General features: G+C 38.3%; 3 protein-coding genes across 4 annotated transcripts; 1 reads left to right on the top strand and 2 right to left on the bottom strand.

Moving 5' to 3' along the window:
• Positions 1-1,877: 1,877 nt before the first annotated feature.
• LOC116261381 (uncharacterized protein At4g28440-like) lies at positions 1,878-5,693 on the bottom strand. Of its 2 annotated transcripts, none has more exons than XM_031640114.2 (3): positions 5,551-5,693; positions 3,881-4,123; positions 1,878-2,391 (listed from the first exon to the last, which is right to left on the bottom strand). In XM_031640114.2, exons 2-3 carry the CDS (start codon positions 4,101-4,103, stop codon positions 2,204-2,206), a joined length of 411 nt encoding a protein of 136 aa, XP_031495974.1. In that variant the 5' UTR covers positions 4,104-4,123; positions 5,551-5,693; the 3' UTR covers positions 1,878-2,203. The 2 variants fall into 2 exon arrangements, with proteins under 2 accessions (XP_031495974.1, XP_031495975.1); XM_031640115.2 differs by having other exon boundaries at positions 3,881-4,120; positions 5,551-5,648.
• Positions 5,694-12,045: 6,352 nt separating this feature from the next.
• On the top strand, positions 12,046-14,833 carry LOC116260157 (uncharacterized). The gene is made up of 4 exons (XM_031638282.2): positions 12,046-12,925; positions 13,594-13,776; positions 13,862-13,953; positions 14,039-14,833. The coding sequence occupies exons 1-4, from the start codon at positions 12,167-12,169 to the stop codon at positions 14,691-14,693; spliced, it is 1,689 nt and encodes a 562-aa protein (XP_031494142.1). The 5' UTR covers positions 12,046-12,166; the 3' UTR covers positions 14,694-14,833.
• A 628-nt stretch (positions 14,834-15,461) lies between these two features.
• Positions 15,462-20,516, bottom strand: LOC116261558 (photosystem I assembly factor PSA3, chloroplastic). Its single transcript, XM_031640382.2, has 3 exons — positions 19,850-20,516; positions 19,174-19,338; positions 15,462-15,933 (listed from the first exon to the last, which is right to left on the bottom strand). The coding sequence occupies exons 1-3, from the start codon at positions 20,255-20,257 to the stop codon at positions 15,607-15,609; spliced, it is 900 nt and encodes a 299-aa protein (XP_031496242.1). The 5' UTR covers positions 20,258-20,516; the 3' UTR covers positions 15,462-15,606.
• Between the last annotated feature and the right edge of the window lie 1,484 nt (positions 20,517-22,000).

The raw sequence follows: 22,000 nt of genomic DNA, 5'->3' as shown, positions 1-22,000 counted from the left end.
ATTACAAAAACTGACTAGAGAATTGATACGAGCCCACTTAGGACCCACACTAGGACTAAGCAGGGGTTAGGCGAGACTGGGCTGTTGCCTATACGGGAGCTAGGTCCTACCAAGAATGAAGCACATGAGGTAAAAAGCTATATATGTAGTATTTCAACTGCAAAAGTCTTGAGATTTGAACCTTAATTAAAAACCGAAATTTAAAGAAGTTACTTACACATAGTCAAAAAATGAAGATTGAAAAGGAAATTAAATATTTAAGGAAAAAACCGAAGGAAGAAAGGAAATTAAACAACTGAAATATGAAGTTATAGATAAGTAACTAAAAATTGAAAATTAAATTTCAAAGAGATCATAATTATAAGACAGAAATAGGATGCTTGAAATGATAAAACTCAAAATATAATTCAAGCATTAAAATCGACTATTAGAAACCATATACAATATTTTAAACATAAATTAAAAATCAAATTTGAAAGAGATTATGTAGATCCAAATTCTTTAAGTTCCAAAAAATACTTGTAACTGGTTTCAGTTTGTTTTACGTTTAAACTGGCAAACTGGCTAAAGAGTTCGGACCCACTCCCTTCAAGAAGTTCAACTGTGTTTAATACCAAAGTGAGTCTTTTCATCCGAAACATGCCAAACCTCATCTCGTCTATCTCTGAAAAAAAAAAAAACCCTTCATAAATTTAAATATACGTAAGAATAAAAGTTACGCTTGCTTATGCCAATCATGTACCCTAGCAAAATATGGTAATTGGGCAGGAACATGCTGCAGACACCACTCAACCGAAAGACTTTATTTGGTTACAGATCCAAATTTTAAGATTGAAGATGAAATCAGATCAATTGGCAAATACTTGTGACGCAACCTAAGGTCTGCTAAACTTACGGTGCCTATATCGTCACAAGGGACGTCTGGCGAAGACGGATCCTACCAAAATGTTTGGAGTGAAAGTGAGTGAATCAAGTACTTTGATGTAACAACAGATCATAAGTTGGACGATTGAATCAAAGAGAGAGAGAGATGAAAAGGTACAATTGACCTTATAATTCATCTCAATATCAACACTACTTCCCACTACCATCAAAATAACATCTTCCAAAAACACCACCCAACCTGACTGGTGTACTACCAATCACTTGGTGTATGCGTGTGCGCGCACGAGCGTGTGTGTGTGTGTGTGTGAGAGGGAGAGAGAGGGAGAGAGAGAGAGAGAGAGAGAGAGAGGGGGGGGGGAGGAAAAGGGGGGTTAAGACCGGTCCAATTCACCTTCAGCACTAAGCAAGGAAGACCCTTCGGACACACCCTTACATGCAAAATTAAATCACTTGTCAAAACAAGTACAAACTACAATCACATAATTTTGCTCCACAAGAAAGGTGATAAGATCTTGACCTCCCTCGAATGCGACGATAGAGAAGTTGGCCGTATAAATTAATGAAGACTGGATACTTATTTTCATATAAGTTAATCATGCACATCCACAATTTTTATAGTGACTAACATCAACTTTGCCGAGGAAGACAAAATTTTGGATATTGATTAGAGTAAGAAAGTGAGCCGCCTTATTTCAAAAGTTATCTTGCAGAACAATGCTGACTAGAATTCCTTCCAACCGCCGGTCGATATCGATCGTTCCTTCACCAAATACAGCGCAAAGCTCAATAGCAATCAGGAAGTTTCTATTTGGCAATGTGCAATCTCCCATTCTCGCAAGCAGACATCTAAAACTTTCATGCACGTTTAGAAAAGCAGGATCTGTACCGTAGAATCAGACATTGCAGTACCTCGATAACAGATGCACTGAACCATACGGTGAAGATACACCACACAATAAGGCGACGGAAAAAAAAAAAGCAGTACCCAGACGTCATTAAATAACAAAACTTGAGATTATGCAAGTTATATCAGGTTTACTACTGGATGTATACGGGTGGAGTGTCTGTTGAGTTCATCTGGCAAATCCAGCCAGAAGCATTCCAAAACCACGGATGTTGATGGACATGGATCACTCAATTCCAGCAGCTTTTGAAGACAGTAAATTTAACTTTCTTTTCCTACCAAAGATATTTTTCTTACCAAGGCGCCTTGATGGACCAGCGAACCAGGAGAAACATACCATCATTAAAGATCACAAAATCATATTGGCCTCTTGCTTTTTTCCTCCATCAGCTAACAGCGACCGCCAGACCCTGGTCACTCTTCCACATTAACAAGCTCATACTCAACCAGGGACAGGTTGTTGTCAACTTTAACTGTGAAATCAGCAGGATCAGCGACTTCAACACGTCCCCACTTATCAACAGCAAGCCTCATTGACCCCTTGAACATGTCAATTTTTGCATTTCGCAGGATTACTGTTGTATTGGGTTTCAGCAGATCCACTAGAAAAAATCAAAATCTTGCAAATCAATCATGACGGAGATGTAGGTAACCATAATAAAACGGACTTCCAGCATGTAAGGACAACTTCATTTAACATACTCGGAAAATAAATAACAGCAAATGGAAACTAACATACATAATTACTTGCACGTCCAGATCCAATAAACTACAGAATGGATCATATCCACCACAAGTGACCCAAGGAAATCCCAAAGGGTTGTTTTTTTTATTTGTTTAATAAAGTTATCTATCCAGGATAAAGCCTAAGGAGAAGAACAAAACCTCCAAAAAACTCAGAGAGCACGTGAGAAAGTAAGCCTCTTGGAAGAAAGACATGAGAGCCAGAATCATTCAGAAATAAAAGAATTTTTAAAGACAGTATATAAGCTTTATATGTAGACCATATGAAAGTTATAAGGATTTTCAGAAAGTTCTTGAGGACAACGTGCAGGCAAGTGTGCATGTGCAAGAGCGACATCAAGTTTCTGGGCAAGAATCATGATATGACCTATTTCATGGATAGCAACTCTGCACATAAACAAACAAGGACCATGTCCACAAAATTTGTAGACAAAGGCACGTTCTTCTCTCAGATACGAGAGGATACAAGATTATCTTTTTTTAGCAACGATACTGGTTGAGGCAAAAGGAAACAAGCAAGCATGTCTGGATGTACACAAACACACAGATACAAGAATACATCATAACCGTATAACATGTTCTTGTTATAGATTCGAAGTGAGAATATTAAACAATTAAACAACTGCCAAAACTAGGCAAACTCTTCGTCAGAAAAAGAAAAGAGCTAGCACTTCATTCATAAAAAGACTTTGATGTGTAGAAGTGGTTTTATTAAAAAAAAAAAAACTGCTTTGAATTTTGTTTTTAGCATTCACGTCTTGGTGAACCATGCACATAAACAAACAAGCAGTATGTCCATACAACTTGCAGTGGACGAAGGGCAAGATCCTTCTCCAACAAATCTGACATAAGAGGATCAAAGACAAATTTCGACAAACTTTTTTGTGAAGTGATACCGATCAGGCAAAAAGGAAACTAGCAAACACATGTACAGATATACACAAGCACAAACACACAAGCATATGCGAAACATGCATAAAATTTTCTTGCTATAGCATCATAATATAATGGAAAATTAAATAGTTAAGATTTAAGAAACTGCCACAACTACGCAAAAACTCAGTCAAAAAGGAAAAGGGATCAGTAATACATTAATGTTAAAAGAAAAGAGGAATTAATTTTGTATTTTAGCAATTAAAATTAATAAGACAAGAACGGGAACTGTGTACATGTAAAGTCACATCCAAGGGAAACAGAAATGTTGAGAAAGCAGGATTTAGTAGAGAAAGATAATCAACGTAGATGAAAATTAGAAAAGAAAAAAAGGAGTTCAGACACATGAAGCTCTTGACTGAAGACATACATTACATATTAATACATGACTATGAACTGAAACCATAATCTTACCCTGCTCATTCCTTGCCGTAAAGACAATCATTCCAGTTTCATCTCCCACTAAGCATTCAGCAATACGCATCTGGCGAACATGCTGTCCATCAGGACGTCCCTTTTGCAATACCATTTTGGAGTCAACAACCTTCACTGTTAGTGTATGGCCACTGGTCCCCGGCCTAAGCTGATCAACTTTGGTGAAGACAGGCTTTCTCATACCAGGTTTTGCCTCAGCCATTTGCGAGTTAATAATTCCTACTGCATTTCATAATTGCGCCCAAGAGAAATAATTGCAGTTACCAACTATCCCACAGCACACAAAAATTTTAAGACAAATGTTTGTTCCAGCTTCTTGCAAACTTGTAGCATATTTTCATCCAAACATCATGAAACTTAACAAAGCACAAAAGAAGTAAGCAAACAAAACCAAAATCAAGGAGGAAATCGTCATGCTTACAGAAAGAGAAATGGAGAAAATAGTTCAAGTGCACAAAAGTACCCCAAAGCATGCAAATAAGTCGTGCATAGTTACCACTAAACAAATAGATAGGCACGTTATACATGAAACAGAAGCGGGGAAGCAAACATTTTGAAAAATAATTCACTGGAATACATGATACCGTTGAAGGAATGGAGTGAAGCGGAAGTGAACATTTACATTGACATATATGAAGGAATTCAGGGAAATGGAAGCAATATGTCAACAAAAAAGAATACAATGGCATATGTGACAGATTTAAAGGAAGTGGTGTGAAGCAATATGCAAACAGTTTGAAAAATAATAAGTTAACGTAGCTGATGAGATTCGTAAAAGTAGTGTGACACGTGAAGCGGACATTTTGGACAATAATGCGTTGGCATGACTGATCAAATTTAGAGAAGTAATGTAAAGCGGCAAGCAATTTGGTAGTTGGGAAGCGAATTTTAGAAAATTGAAGCGGGTCTATTGATAACAACTTAAACCGGGAGACTGTTACGACAAAACCAAGTCTTTAAAGAAAAAATCACTAGATTTACACATTAGCTACAGACGAACGACATTACAAAGTGGACCAAGCCAGTATACGGAATAATTAATCCACACGAGTTCAACGGAAGCCATAAACGTGTCATAAATCTTACTCCAAATGCACACTGATTGTGCAAACAGAATTTGGAATAAGTTAAGCACACAAGAGAAGCCACCTAAGAGTTGTAGTCAGTCACCACAGATACAAGAGAAGATAACACAGTAAACTATGACAATAATTCGGGGAAACCACCAATAACATAAAGCAGTACCACCATCAAACTGGCATCTAATCCACAAACCTTAAAAATTGAAGTTTCCGGGAGAAAAATAATCAAAATGAAGTAACAACCAAAGAAAAAAAAAAAAAAGAGGAGGATAGAACGGACTCTATGAGAAAGCACATCACAACCAACAGAATTTCTTTTATTCTCCAATCAAAGCAGCGTATATCACAGATCTCAATAACGTAAGAAAAAATCACATATTCCGCAAACTAGAAAGAAGAAACAAATAAAATGCATACTTTGTCAGAAGAGAGAAAAAATGGATAGAGTAACATTAAAAAAAGTGAGGGTAAATAAAAGAAGCTCATCTATAAGAAAGAGAGAGAATACTAAACCTACGGATCGAAAGAGTAGAAGAAGGATATGGAAGAAATTAGAGATTTTGTTACCTCAGAGATCACAGCGCAAGGAAGGGAAGGGACGGAATGAAAAAGGAAGAAGAACGGACGCAGAGAAAAGGAGCCGAAAGAAAAAAAAGGGTTTTTCTCTCTCCTCCTCCTGAGTTCTGTCGAGGAGAGCCACCATCCTGACCGTCCGACTTATCCAGATCGACGGTTGATCTGCCCCTTGCCCAATCACCGCCGTCCATCTGGACCCCTGGCCAATGAAATGAAATCTTTTCGGGGCAGTCATCCGCCCTTCAAGTTAACCCGATATTTTACGTAAATTTCAATATTACCATCCCGCGGGTCGGCTGGGCTCGGCGCGGTTGACCGCCAAGTATGCGGATGACTCGAATCGGTTGTGGAGTTCGGGTAAGCGACTCGAATCCAGAAAACGGGTCATCCATTTCCGGTTCCAATATCTCAACGAAACAAGTACACAACTTCTAAAGAAGCATTAGAACAAGTTTGTGTTCTCAAAACACATTTTATAAAAGCATCATGTTACTGTTTAAGAAAACATAGTTTAGTTAGAGATATTGTGTGTCTATTATAAGACGTCCAAAAAAGTTGGAACGATAGTCATAGATATTGTTTATAAATTGTGCAATCAAGCTCATGATATAATTATATCATGTTTTCCGAAATAAAAACATAGTGTTATTGAACCATGTGTTTTAGGAATTTGTGTTCTTGATAAGAAGATTGCATTCTTAAAGCATATTTTATAAAAATATCATCTTCTTGTTTAAGAAAACATAGTTTACTTCTTCATATTGTTTATCTTTTCATAGACATCCGAAAAAATTTGAACGGTAACTATAGATATTGTTTATAAATTGTGCTCAAACCCCGGATATAATTATATCATGTTTCCTAAAATAAAAAAATTCATAGTGTTGTTGAACTATGTGTTTAGAAATATGTATTCTAAGAATACAATGTCCTTCTTATCAAATGCGTTGCATTCTAAATCAAGTTGGGCCATGTGGATGAGTTTGCTCATAATGAACTCATTAATGAATCTCAAAGGGCGGAGCATAGTTGATCGGGGTAGGAGACGCATAAATGATGCATCTTTGTTTTGATTTTTGTGAGTGCTACTCTCTTGAACTGTAAATCAACCTGTGCATAGGCAATTGAGTTGAAGCATTGTTTAGCCAATGAAAAAAAAATATTTTTTATAGACAGTATTTTGTCACTTTTTGTAAAAATAATTATATTTTTTGTGAGTAGGTGGCTCCCTTTGAAAATTTATCTCATAAAAAATCTATGGGCCCAAACATTAGACACCTTTTGGTAATTCTACTAATACATGAGCCACTCTTTTCTTACAGTAACAAACAACAAATTCGGGAAGCTGGCAGTCGATATACTCGAATTTGCTTTCCAGATGTTTTGGGAGAGGTCAGTTTTACCTACCGTGCACCCTTAAATCAAACAAGGTAAAATGTTTTAGGAAATATTTCACTTCTACTTCGTTAGATAGACTTTTCAAGTTATTTTTTCACGGGGAACAATTTTTTCTTCAAAACCTGGTTTTGAAGGCAAAACTAAACCACTTTTGAAAGTGTTTGAATGACAAGAAAACATTGTCTTAAAGTGTTTTTGCTTGGTCATCCAAACATGCAAACTAGGTTGTAAAAAACTCATTAAATTAATCTAAGGCAAAAACGCCCCCTTAGCCTTTTAAGATAAACTCGGGTTCTTAAAAGGACATAACTTTTTTTTAAAAATGTATATGACATACAAGTTCTGGCGACTCAATCGGCTCGCTAGATTTGTCTAGCATCTGATTGTAGTCTCTGGGAATAAAAAAAAAAAATGTGCATCTCAACTTATTATAATTAAATTCATCTAAATGGATTAAAGCAACTATAGGGAAGCTTTTGGGTAGTGGGTTCCAGGTGAAGCGTTGAAAGTTTTACGTGTGAAAGTGCGTTAAAACTGTTTGGATTCCCATATGATCTCGTTTTGTTGATTCTTGGCATGTTCAGTTGGAAGTGGATCCAAAACATCTTCGTATAATCGAGTCAAGTTTGAATTTGAATCTGCTGTCTCCATCACTTTCAAAATACGAAACCAAAATCTTAAATTATGTGTTTGATGTGGACCTATTCGTAGAAGGTGATCATATGATAAATTATCAGTCATTTAAAATTGGATGGTAGCTGGTGGATCCAACATCAATCTAAATATCAAATCTATTAAATAAAACAAGGCTGGTCAAAATTTCTATCAAATTACCATTTATAATGTGTGTGTGTGAGAGAGAGAAGATCATAAGGGGGCAAGAGCGAACCACATTAGCCTCAAGAACAGCAAGCTACAATCCAAATCAACACTCCTCAATACTATCAAGATAGGAACCCTATAAAATGAAACCGAAGATACTTCTCTCCAAACGCCTTCACCTTCTTTTCCAAGTCATTGTCATCTTCAACCTCCACTGCAACTCTCCTCTTAAACATCCTCTCCACCATTATGGTGACCCTTGATGTGGCACCAAGCGATATTCTTGCTGCCCGCAGCCGCCACCAATCATCTTCGTTTATGCACACCACCTTTGCATACCCTTCGCTCGGCGGAGCCGCCACCACCACCCACATTGCCACCGCATACTCATGCAATGCACTCCCCAGGGCATGCAGCTCACTTCCATGTAGGGCTGCACAACAAGCCGAGCCAACTTGGGCTCGGCTCGAACTCGCTTGAAAAAACATGGCCCGTGCTCGACTCGTTTATAAACGAGCCGAGTTCGAGCTTACAAATATACTCGAAACAATAAACGAGTCGATTTCGAGTTTCAGGAACTCGACTCATTTATACTCGACTAGACTTGCACCGATACTTTATATAATATTGGTTAAATGAGTTGAGTTCTAGCTCGATTTTGTGTAGTCGAGTCGAGCTCGAGCTTGATATAAGGAGCTCGGCTCGAGTTTGAGTTTTTTGAGCTGAAGCTCAGGCTCAACTCGCTCGTGTGCAGCCCTACTTCCATGTGCACTCATGCTTATGACACCCCCTATACTAACTGCATCAAAGTAGGTCTCCCTGTAAGGACTTGATCAGCTAACCTGCCAATGAGTGTGCCTAGGAGGTCGTGGGTGCTTATGAGCATACCATGCTTTTCGGCTGGTTAAGCGAACCGACTGAATGTGTGCGAGCTGACCTTGATCCTCCAGCCCTCGCGGTAGGGGCAGAGCTAGAAATTTTTCATGAAGAGGACCAAATTAAAGTTTTTAAAATTTTGACACGGCTGAAATACCATTTTTCAAAATTTTTATGTAAAACAAATAAAATTTTTTAAAATTTACATGTAATTTAAAACCCCACCGCACCCCCCCCCCCCAACTCCACCACTGCCTCGCGGACAGTATGCCCTACAACATCGACCAGGTCTAGCTCGGGGCACGGGTACTCAACCCGAGCCACTCCAGGGGCTTATGCCTTTCCAAGAGCCCTTAAAGTTTGTGGCATTACAGTTGAGAAGCTCATCCATGGCACATTGAATGGTTGGTGCAAGTCTATGGCTGTTGAGAGGAAGATGGTAGCGCTCATTGTGCAATTGTGCTGCATCCAAGCAACTGATGATGAAGAATGGAACTTGATTCTCTAGTTTTAACTGCCAAAAAAATAGCGTAGGCTGTGTTTCACAAATACATGCTAATGTTTTGAAGGAATAAGAGAAAAGTTAACCTTATGTTTGAATATTTTACATTTACCAGCTTAAGTTATGACATATATAATATGAAATAAGCAGCTAAAATCAAATTTGATTGTGTTTTCGTTGCTTTCTAAAATTTATGTGTCCCCTGTAATATATATACATGGATTCATCTATGACACATCAAGCAGTGGAAGAAAACTTTGTTCTCCGCCCACATGTGGGTTCGAGAGTGAGCCAACAACTCAAAAAATAAAATATTGTAGTTGGTGGAGTAATGATTAGACCTTACATTGAGTATGAAGATATTAGTATTGAAAGCACTAAGGGGTCGAATTTCTCTCTTTTTAGAATTATCTGATATGGCTAGGACACATTATTACAAGAGCACTAGACTCCTTGTTAAAGCTTGATGTGGATGCAGAACATTAGATTTGATATTTTGTCCATCGATCTTTTGTCTCACGATTTCTGCTGTTACAGGTGGATGAAGAACATCATAACAAATATATATATGCTGAAGGTATGTGTTACTATTGGTTGTCCCTTGTCATGATGTTGGCCAATGATGCATCAACATGAGTAGAGTTGGTGGGGATCTCGATGCTTTTTCGGCGACCATTTGACACGTGGATGCAGATTAGGGACCGGCTGCATGAAAGGATAATTAATAGTGTTTCACAATTGTTTTGGTTCTAAGTTTGATATGAGTTTTACCTTATTTTTGTGTTTATTTGAATCTTTGCAGTCTTTCCATGAAGGTCTTTCCATATGGACAGTCAGATTTGAATCTCTCCATGAAGATCTATCCATATGGGCAGTCAGATTTGAATCTCTCCATGAAGATCTATCCATATGGGCAGTCTCCCTATGTATCTTAACAATTAGGTGTGGGTGTTGAGAAAGCTTTGAAAAATGTACATAAAAGTTTGTTCTGTTATAGGAGACACAAAATTTGATATTGGTAAAAGTTTTGTCTTATGACTTTGGTTTTTTCCCAGTAAATTGAATTCAACGGTATAAAGATAACTAAATTATCTGGATTCAAACCATCTACATTGGTAGTGAACTAGCTAGTTAGCTACTAAATAGATTATTAAAGAATTTCTCAAAGGGGTGTACCGTAGCTGGGATGGCTAATAAGCTGGTAAGAGTCTGATCGTCAATCAATTCTCGTGTGTGCTACTCTTCTGGACTGTAAAAGGTGGCAGATGCCACTTTCAAGTTGAAGGAAATAACTTTAAGTTCACCCAAGTTGCGACACAGCTCTGTACTGTGAAGGTACGAGACAAAAAAGGGGTTTTGGCCTCTCAATTGGTCTGTGGGGTTTCCTTCCACTCACCCAGAAATGGATGAAAGTGTAAACACAGCCAACAGAAGAACTCACATCTCTAGAGCAGCTTCAATTTCTAAAAATACTTGTCTATTCTATAGGATCCATTGGTGGATCCTAAGAAGGTGAAAATACTTCAAAATATCTCTCTCTCTCTCTCTCTCTCTATATATATATATATATATATATATATGAGAGAGAGAGCAATAGTACATACTACAGTACTACAGATCCCTTTATGACAAAAATGGAAAAAATGTATTGTCTTAAAATGATACGGCGGGTTCTAAAGGGCCATTATGGTTTTGTAAGATTTTAGTATGTATAGTTGATTTACTAGATCTGCATATTTATTTGTCAATTAGGTGTATCTCTAGTTGTCTAATTTGTTTTAAGTTTTAACAATGGGCTTTGTGTGTGTGTGTGTGTGATGTAATAAATAAGTATGCAGATTATGTAGACTTTTGATTGTTACAATTGTACAGATTTACATATTTGGTTGTTTTTGTTCCGATAGTATTTTTTACTTTTTTTTTCAAAATTTTAGATCTACATGTGGATAGAGAAAGACAAAACGTACAAGAATAAGACATTACAAGAGCCTAACGTAGACTGGACTTTATGAGTACATAAAGCTAAATTTGTCAATCTTAAAATCCTTATAAAATTCTATTCACACTTTAAATAATTTTCGTAAGTTTTTTATCAGATTTTTCTTTTAGGTGAAGAAAACAGTTGCCAATGAGATTGTAAAGGTGACACTAAAAATTCATAAATTTTCCAAAAAGTAAACATTTTGCTGTGGGAAAACTAGTTTGTATATCGATACATGTGACAGATGGCAAAAGTAATTGTAAAAGATGTTAGGTAGCCATATCAATAAATCGGATTCAAATTAGATGTGTTTCTTGCCACATTTGATTTATCTGTGGAATTCAAATTCGTATTCATATGTGAATGAAGAAAAAGACTATGTTAAATCCAAATCTGATTCTTAAATACTTCATAATTTGAATCTGACCAAAAATCTAATTTTTATATGCATATCCAAATCTGAACCTCCTTAAGATATATATAATATATACATATATATATATATATATATCATGTAACAACCCACTTTTAAAATGTATGGATATTGGATATTTATATAATACTGAGCAATCAGATATTTATTTAAAAACTATCCTGTCGACCTGAAGGGATTCGCTCTCATCAAAACTGCCTGATTTCATTAGACTGTGTTTAAATTGTATCAGAAAGTAACTACAAATGCATAATGAACCTTTAAAACCCAGGTGGCAGGAAAAAAATCTTAACGGCTTATTTTTAAATTGGCGTTAAGTTCACTTTACAACGGTTGAGGAGGGTGCCCTTTTTCCTTCTTTCCTACCTCACCCTACCCCACCAGGGGCTACCCCAAAATCAGACCGTTACAACAACGGTCCGAAAGGACCCAGGAATTCAAAATTTTACCCCCACTCCACCTCCATTACCACGATCGCCGTTGGAAGAACCCCCCGAAACAAAGAAGGAAAGAAAGAAGCAGTTACTTGGTAATCAATTCTCTGTCTCCTCCCTTCTCTGTTTCTCTTCTTCTTCTTCGTCTTCCCCTTGCTGTCATGGCGAGTTTAGCACCTGGCATCCTCCTGAAACTCCTGAATGCCATGAACACGGGCACGAAGGCCACAGGTGAGCACAGATCGGCTCTTTTGCAGGTGACTGACATCGTTCCCGCTGATCTCGACGAGAAGAACCTGTGGCCCAAGCATGGATTCTACATAAAGGTCTCCGATTCCTCCCACTCCATATACGTAACTCTTCCTCTTGACCAAGACGACCTCGTCCTCAGCAACAAAATTCAGCTGGGGCAGTTCATCCATATTGATAGATTGGAGCCCGGGTCGCCTGTTCCTCTTCTCAAAGGTGCGAAACCCATTCCTGGGAGGCACCCTCTGCTTGGAACTCCTGAACCGATAATGGGTCTCAGAGAAAAGGGGGAGAGATCGGTTGATGCCAGGTGCAAGAAGCTCGGCGGCGGGCCGATCCACCGACGAGGTTCGTGGAGTCAGGACGGTGAACCGACGGGCTGCAGTGGCGTAAGGCCCATACGTCTGGAGCTTGAACTGGCCACGCCCGTTAAGGGTGGTAGCCATCCAGCTTCGCCTTTGACCAGAATGAAGATGGAGAACTCGGGGATACCTGCGAACAGGGTATCTGTTTGCGGCTCTCTGTTCGACAACATTGGGGATTCGAAGCGAGAGAGCCCAATTTCGGTTCGCAAAAGTTGCGCGGCGCTCCATTCCTCTGCTACCAAAGTTCAGAGAAGTAGGAGCGTCACAGAGAGGCAGCCAAGAATACCTAAATCTCCCCTCAACTGTGTAGGTAGATTATGCTCTTGGCAGTTCCAATGGATTCTGCAAGCTCTTTCTCTATCTCTCTTCCTATGCAATATATACTTACTGTTAGTGATCAATTGTAGTTGATTCATAGATCTCCGATATGTTGTGCGGCAGTGCAACTGATTGAACTTATGCTCAAAATTACAGTTTCTTTTACTAGAACACAAAAGGACAAGCTTGTTCGATCGTCCAGATTTGGGAGAGTGATATATTTATTTGTTGCTGCTATGATAAAGAAACTTGTACTGATGGTTTTACCTGCTGGCTGTTTTAGGGGCTCAAGGTTGCTAGGATTATTATCGTTTTCCCTCTATACATTGTCTTTTCTGTGCTTAATGATTTACAAGTTGCGAAATTGATTATTATCTGTCCATTTCCAATAGCCACACGACTTCTGAAGTCAGTAGTTTGACGAAGTCACGAGTTCAAATCTCCTCTTGGATGTTCCATGCCTCGAAAACTGTCATGGCTGGGTACACTCAACAGTGAGCAGGAAAAGAGCAACGAAATTTTTACCAATCAGAGATCTGCCATTGTTGCAGTTCATGATGAAAAAGTTTTTCCTCTGGCCTATTATGAATGACAAAATAAACTTCTGCTCAATGATTATAGTTTGGTTAATCCTGCTGCCGTTGCACGTTTAACAGGAAGCTAAGTCGTCATCAACGGTGTCAAGAGCATCGACTTTGAGTTCTCCTTGTGATGCACAAAAGTTCAGCTCCAGCACCATTCTTCCTCCACCGCAATCCAAATCTGGCAGCAGCTTGGGTTCAAAGAACACTAACAGCCAACTGATATCATTACCAGGGAAACTTTCTTCACTTGGGAAGGTGATGATCCTTCATTTCAACATTTAAATTCAGAGGATTCAATCTACAAAGCCCTCTCTACATGAAATCTGTGAAATTGTGGCAGGAGGCAATACAGCAGAGAGAAGCAGCCCAAAGAGTTGCACTTCAAGCTCTGAGAGATGCATCTGCAACTGAGACTGTCGTACGGGTCCTCAAGTATGCTCAGGATTGCAGTTTCTTTTTTGTCTCTTCCTTTTCTTATGCAATCTCTTTTACCTACTTCTGTTGTTTCCTTTCGCAGGATGCTTTCTGAGTTATGTTCGTCAGCTAGACTTGATGACCCAACTGACACTTTTGATCAGTTTCTAAATTTATATCGACAAATTACACAAGCAGTGGTTGATATGGAATCTATTCTCGCGGCCACTTCGACGTCCAGCCAGTTAAAAGATCAGGAGTCCTCTATTCTCAATGAAATAGAGCAAAATTCTTCTGACCATTGTGCGGTGGTTAAAAGAAGCACTCATTCGTCAAAAAAGTCATTAGTATCTCAATCCGTTTCAGTTGCTCCCCAGAGACCTGGCAATGAAGGAAAAAGTTTGAAGTCCTTTTTGAGTCTGAAAGTGACAGAATCCAAAAATCAAGCTCCATTAGAGAGTGAGGGTAAGATGAGGCCTACTTGCTTGTCTAACCTTATTAAACTGGGAAAGCAAATAGAAATAGAGGCTGGAAATTGGTTCATGGAGTTCTTGGAGAAGGGTCTGGAAACAGGTACGAGAAGATCGAGGGGCCCCATATCAAGTGAAGGAAGAAAATACAGCTTCTGCCCACAGTCTCTTATACTTAAAATCATAAACTGGGTGGAGGTGGAGCAGTCTGATTCCAGCAAAAGACCTGTGCATCCTAAAGCTTCAGTGATTGCAAGAAAGTTGAGAATCAAGGCCAAAAACCCATGATCAGCATCTGTCATTGGTTCTAACATCAGTATCTTATTGGTTTCCTCAACTCATGTTTCCTTTGTTCAGCCATTATTTCATGGTGTTGTAGAAATAGAATCATTATTTTGTATCAATATCAAAAGTATCTTTCTCCTTCATCTTTGTGCATTTGTCTTGTGGATGAATAGAATCGTTATTTTGTATCAAAAGAGCATATCCGTTTTCTACGTTTCAACGAAAAGCTTGCGTATTCTTATGGAATATCAAAACGGGCACATTGTCTCCCAACTAAAAGGGCTCATCAAAACGGGCATATTCAGCTTAGTTAAATTTCCCTTTTTTCTTGTTTTTCTTTTTCAAAAGTAATATTGCTTTCACGCATCAAGCAAAAAATGTTGACAAATTTTCTACATGGTACTGGACAGTTTAAAGTAGCGACAATCTTTATGCTGTATATAAATATCATTAAGAGTAATTTTTGGAATTTGACTCCATGGTTTGTTAAGTTATGAAATCCGCCTGTTTCATTGTGCATAAATAGACTGGAAAAAACAACAGGCTACAAATTCTTACATCCGCAAGTACTGAATGATAAGTTTCTTAAACTGAAGAATGAACAAGTATGGAGCGAAGACGTCTAGACTGCTAGCTTGGAGAAACATACCATGGAAAACTGAAAATGGTAATCCAGTATGCATCTCTCTTTCTCAAGTTTAATCCAGTCGGTTGGTTTTACTGAAACATTAAATAAATTTACTGGAACGAATGGCTGTACTCTTGCACGAGTAAAGATTAAAAGGCTAGAAATTTGCGTAATGATATATGATTGTGTGCTTTTACATAATGAAATGCTGCAATAAATGATTACATAGCATATGAAATATCTACATCACAATGTCCCAAAAAAAAATTCAATGGTCCTGAGACGTATTCAATTGAAGCTATCACTACTCCTCTTTAGCAACTCGAATTCCTTAAGCTGCAGTTTCCCAGCTTCCTTAGCAGAATTTTGCTGGTTTATGGTTTCCGCACTTTGACTACCTCCAGCTATTTCTTTTGCTTTGGAACTGACGATTTCATTTATCTTTGATTGCCCAACCGATGGAAATACTGCATTAAGCATGACACAGAGTAGTTTTTCATCTTCCTCTTCTATGGGATCCTTGCCAAAACAGCATACATGAATTGCTTCCAAAGCCTTTTCTGCTCGAATTTCCATAGGTATTTCAGGATTTGCAGCCTTGAGCTTTGCTCTTCTCTGGATGTAAAGGTCAAAACGCAGATAAGCAAAGGTACTAAGTTCAGGAACAAACTAGAAGACAAAAATAGGTATTTGATAAACAGTTCTTGCACTTGAGCACAGTTCCACAACAAAAACAACAACATGAAATAACTAGGATAATTGATGCTTTTCAGAGATGCAAAGAATACAGCAATAGTTAATAAAAAGAACTTTAAGAAAATGGCACCTCTTGAAAACTAAAAATGCAGACGTTCTAGCTCATTAATTTGTGGAAATATGTAAAGTTATCATTGTTAGCAATCTCAAGGACATTAATGTAAATGAATGTTTCTCATAGATGTATTTCTTTATTTTTCACATCTTGCTTTTTTGCGACATCTAAGGCAGACAGGCTTGGAGGGAACAGTAGCAAGAGAGACCAGACCAACGCCTCTTGTTGATTAGTTGTTAAAAGAATACAAGTATCCAAGCAATAGCATGTCTCTAGAAACTAGAAACTGGAAGGAACAGACTAACATAAGGTGGATCACCACGAACATGGCTTCAAGTGGCCCTTCCAAAAATTTGTGAGAACCAGTCTACAAATGAGATGCCCATGAGACAAATGCATTCCCATGCAAGGCTTCACCCTTTTCATAAGATCGATCATGTGTATTTTGCAATTGATAAGTTACCCAATGGCCCCTATAAGAGGAAAGTTCATTTCACTGCCGTAAAAAAGGGAATCACATGTGAAACGGACTGCATGGATACCTCTAAGAGATCAACATCAGTCATAATAAGATTATTATAAGCTACAAAACACAAGTCCTCACCGGCATCTAGGGATTCAAGTGATGTAGAGTCGTAGACTACAGAAACAGCATAGATCAATAAATTGGGGGCCAGATCAGAATCTGTTCCACTGCAGACAGAATATAGTAAAATCACTCAATACCAGAAGTTACTATTTGCAGAGCTGCCTTCTCTAGCAACCTCAACCCACCGATCAAAAACCAGCATAGATTATTTACCATGCATAAGAAATCCCCCATATAAAGGTAAACAAATAAGACAAAAGAGTAAGGAAAAAATTTGAAAACTCTGATTTCATTGAAGCAGGGTAAAACTGGGGCAGCATCAGATGGAGAATTTTTTTCTTACGGAGTACTGAAAAATATGTACTAAAGTAACTAAACTATATATCTGATCTTTAATAAATATTGGCCTCAAAGCATGATGTAAACTGAATTACAGTATAGCTTCCTTGTAAGCATAATTAGACCTGGGCAACGGGCCGGGCCGGCCCGGTAAAACCCAGCCCGACCCGGCCCGTCGGGCCCGAAACCCGACCCGACCCGTTTGGTAATAAAAAATATTTTTTAATTATAAAATTTTTTTTGGTAATATAAAATATATTTTTAATAATAAAATACATATTATTAAATTTTAAAAAAATTAAAAATTTATTTTTTTAATTATAAACGGACCGGATCAGACCGGGCCGGGCCGGGCCGCACATCAGGCCCGGGCCCGGACATGGACCCGGCCCGTTGCCCAGGTCTAAGCATAATAAGTAACTCTGGTCTCTGGGTTACATGTTCCACATCTGTTCTCATGTAGAATGAAGTCAGTAGTTCTCTTCCAAGAAACATGACTGTTTAAAAGTTTAAAGAGCAAAGAAGACTCCAAAAATTTTCTTTGCAATTTGTCCATCAAATCAAGCTAAATCTGAATGTACGCTTCAGGTAAGTCACTCGCAGACTGAAGAGACTACCAGCCATCGTATTCCAGTTCTATTGCCTCGTATGGACTTTAAAATCCACATGCTCAATACTCCATAGAGTTTCAACTTTCAAGAAGTCATCTCATAATGATGAAGGTATAACATTTTCTTAGTAAAAAGAAAGGTGCTATTATATAAATTCCTTCTCATTGTCTCTGACTCTCTTCTATTATTTGATCCTACCACTACCCCACAAACCACCGATCAAGCTATACTTAAAAAACATCCCTAAATAACCAAAAGATCTTCTCCACCAGACAATGGCAGCTTGCCAGAATTTTCAACAATCAAAAGAGAAGTTGAATCCCATCAATTCAGCTCCCCTCAAGACTCAATCCTTAGCTTGACATTGGGACATCATTGTTGTTGAACGGCAGCAAGTTTCTCTTGGTAAAACCAAAGGCTTCTTCAAACCATCCTAACAAACCATATCAAGATAGACAAATGCTGTTGTCTGGCCTGATCAGAAATCAGGGTCTTGTAGTCCTAGTTGGATTTCAATTCCCCTGCCAAAGTCATCTCCATTATCCTAAATCTTCAACAAGCAGGGATCAGGGAAGTTAAATTTTACAGGGTAGTCTTGGATGTTCATTGAATCATCAATGATGTGTAAAGTAGTAAACTGCATACTCTAAATGGGAGATGTTGTACCATGAAAACTGAACCAAAAGGATAAACTAGAAGATGTATGAAACACGGTCCAAGTACAAGTAGGAAATGAAAGCTTATTCGGATGAATCACATCATAGTTCTGTTTTGGTTGTTTACTCGAGACCCATCAGCACCAATTTCATGGTTATTTTGCTGACTGTTGTAACTTAAAACTATATCTTTTTCCCCTTTCTGAAAAGCAGTTACTAACTTACTATGTTAATAGATCTTGTGATAGAGACTACACAGGCTTTAATGGTGAGAAATTCAGTAGCAAAGGTCTAAAGTGTCGAGAAAGAGATTCAAAACCAAGAACTGAATGCTGCTTTCTGAAGTTAAAGAATTTAAAAAAAGATAAGAAATTGATCTTTGCATCTTTCCTAGTGAAAATAGACAAAGATTTGATGAAACAAGCATCAGAATATGTTCAATGCTGCTTGACGTGAAAAGTTGATGAAGTTCTAAAAGTATGAAGGCCATTTTCATGTAAAACCAAGTGGCACCTGGATTGGTAACCATGGGAGTTTTTCATGCATTTTACATGAGATTGAGCTGATACACCTTTCTGTAATAAGAATATCATGGTAGATGAGACCAGAGCAAGTATTTGTCCTTCTGTTTAACGTTAACCACTATTACACTGGAAAGTTAAGAGATCCTCATAATTGAAATGATCGAGAAGAAAAAACTGAAAAGCTAAGGATTCACAATAAATTAAATATATGGCTTCAAATTTTAGCTAGAGAAAATCATTCACAAGCATAACCAGGCATGCATACATTGATGAAGGCAAGACAAAAAAAACTAAAGAGCACAGAAAAGGATATAGCAAAACTGACCGCTTTTGCATCATTCATCATGGCAACAAAGGTCTGCTCTTCAAATTCTAAATCGTTGGATATGCGAAGTCTCGCTACCCCAGTTAAAATATCCTCTGACTTCAAAAGACCAGCACCAACGGCAGCCAACCAACAGCAAAGTAGGACGTATAAAGGTTCTCCTTCCTAAACAACAACAATCATGAACTTTTTCTTTTTACTTTTCTCATTTTGCAGCAAATACGCGGAAAATAAAGCATCATGACGAAACGAACAGTCAATCGATTGCATAATTTGTTCCTTGCAGGTGGATAAAACAACAAGTCAAACCCTCCAATGCCAAGAATCGCCAGGTCTTGGAGAAGAAGGAAGCATAAAAATTTTATATGAACCAAGTACCAAGATATGCATGCAGCCATGCTGGGCACACTTTAGAACGTCCACTAATCATCAAATTGACCTCAAAAATGACTTGGTAGCAAAGAAAATTCAGTTCCAGAAGTGGTAATATTTTCGGCTTCTTTAAATTAGCAGGGTGTTTGCTGATCCTTACAAAGTGCCAGTATTCCTATTATAAGAATAAACCTGTAATATCTTCAAAGAAACTCAATCATGAGTTCATCGACTCTCTTAACATGAAAACAAATAGGATTGACTTAAATGAGCAGTAAACTATCACGAATGCATCAAAACTTACCCGACCTCGCCGATCTTTGAACTCGTAGAACGCCTTCGAGTCCTCTACGCCGCATTTCTTCCCTACCCTTCTCCGAAACTCAGCAAAATCGATGAGGTCGTCCCCGATTCCTCCCTCATCACTGACAATCCTCGCTACGAGGCCGACAACCGGAAGGGCGCCGACCACCTTCCGGAAAAAGTTCCCGAATGAATTGGATGTCTCCATATAAGCCACAATCTTACCATTTCTACCGGAAACTGAGGTAGGTTTTCCTTTTGGAACAACAAGGAGGCGGGGAATGAGAAAGTTGGGAGGTGAGAATAAAGAAACTTTTAGGTTTCTCTGAATGATGGAGGTCTGCAGGATGGCGGAAGAGCTCGGCGTGCTGGGCTGTGCAGAAACCAAGATCTGAGAAGCCATGAACATACTTCCTTCCGCAGGCTACTGCCACTTCTCCTTCCAAGGATTTGCTTTCTACGCCAGATGGGCGGAACTAGTGGCTTGCCGCCATGACATTCGTGCAGGCGAGAGAGGCTCTTGAATCAATGAATCCACCCCGGCGATGGTGGGATGGATAAAGGCCACTAGAAATAAGAAAAATGTCAGATGTCTGGATTCGCAAGAATCTCCTTTGGGAATTGAAATTCCGTGATAGCTGAGACTTCTTGTGTTTGTTTTGCCTTCAAGTTTTCCAAGATGGCTTTACCATTTCTTGTGAAAATAAACTTCATAAATCGGAACGATTATGAAAATAAGGTTAGCTCTTTAAAATTAAAATGTCTGATGATCTAATCGTAAGATAGTTTCCCTTTCAATTTTGTTTATGAATAACAATTTTTGCCTAGATAATTATCTTCCGGCAGTCCTTCCATGGTGGCCATTGGCCAACCAGCAGGGCCACAACCCACAATGCCTAAATGTGAAGTGTGACTTTATTGTTCACGGCTATGGCTCCATATATAAATAAATGGGGCCGGACCATTTAGACTCAGACAAAGTTATACATTATTGCCATACTCATATTTGAAGGTTTAACTGTATACCATGAGAGAGAGAGAGAGAGAGAGATGATAGACAAACAGTGGTCATTGTTGCCTTTAGTGGTTCTTCTATGTTTTCCTTTCAGTGCTTTATTAATGGTTGTTGTTATTATGAATGAATTTAAACAGAGGCCATTGCACAAATGACTCGTTCTAATATAAATGAATATTTGAAAAGAAAAACTTTAGACATGAACTTGCGGCTGACAATCACCATGTGATTAGTTGGCTCGTTATTTCTCATTATGCAACAAAAACTTTTATATATATATATATATTCCATAACTTTGTAATAATTTGGTATAATTACTCGGGAAGGCTGGTATTTAGGATTAGAATCGGGACTTTCGTTAAACTGAATATGGTTTGAGATCTGAAATCTGAATCTACCATCGATCACAAGAGAGAGAGAGAGAGAGAGAGAGAGAGAGAGAGAGAGAACCAGGTTTGCCTAGTTGGGAGAAAACTGAGTTGAAATATATGGCACTGAAAGCAATTTTATTGGATCGCCTCCTTCAAAAACTGCTTGTTCGTGCAGCCTGGCAAATACACGTTAAAAGATCCCAGCCGAAGTGAAGGGACACTGGGCGCTGACCTAGGCTTCTCATAGGAATCAACAAGCCACATCCAATCAAGCTGTATTCAGCCTGCATTCACAGACGCTTTTGGATCAAACATTTGACACAGGATTATTCTGCAGATCCAGGAAGAAGAAGAAGAAGAAGAAGAAGAAGAAGAACTAATCCATTTATCTTGATCCAACTCGCATTTCGGATGTTTATTTGAACCCAAACATTTGGATTTGCTTTGGCTGAATAATGGAATTGTGCTTTGGATGGTTGTTGGTTTTGAGGCCATATTTGTATGTAGCATTCTGTTTTTTAGTATAATATATTCTGAATCTGGAAAAAAGGAGAATGTAAAGGGTGCCAGCATAAAAACTTTGGATTGAATCTTAATCCTGTCATTTGTTGTCTGAACTTTCATATGGAGCTGCCCTTAGAGAGCTTGATGCTCAGGGTTCACCCTCCATTAAAATAATAATCGATAAATTTAAATGGAAAAAAGTACCTTTCTGCCTACCTTGAAGTGTATCAGTGTATGTTGCTCCTTGCTTGGAAGTCTGAGA

Source organism: Nymphaea colorata, chromosome 9 (genome assembly GCF_008831285.2).
Source record: "Nymphaea colorata isolate Beijing-Zhang1983 chromosome 9, ASM883128v2, whole genome shotgun sequence".
NCBI lineage: Eukaryota > Viridiplantae > Streptophyta > Magnoliopsida > Nymphaeales > Nymphaeaceae > Nymphaea > Nymphaea colorata.
Note: the sequence above shows the minus strand (reverse complement) of the source record. Positions and strands in the feature narration are given on the sequence as shown.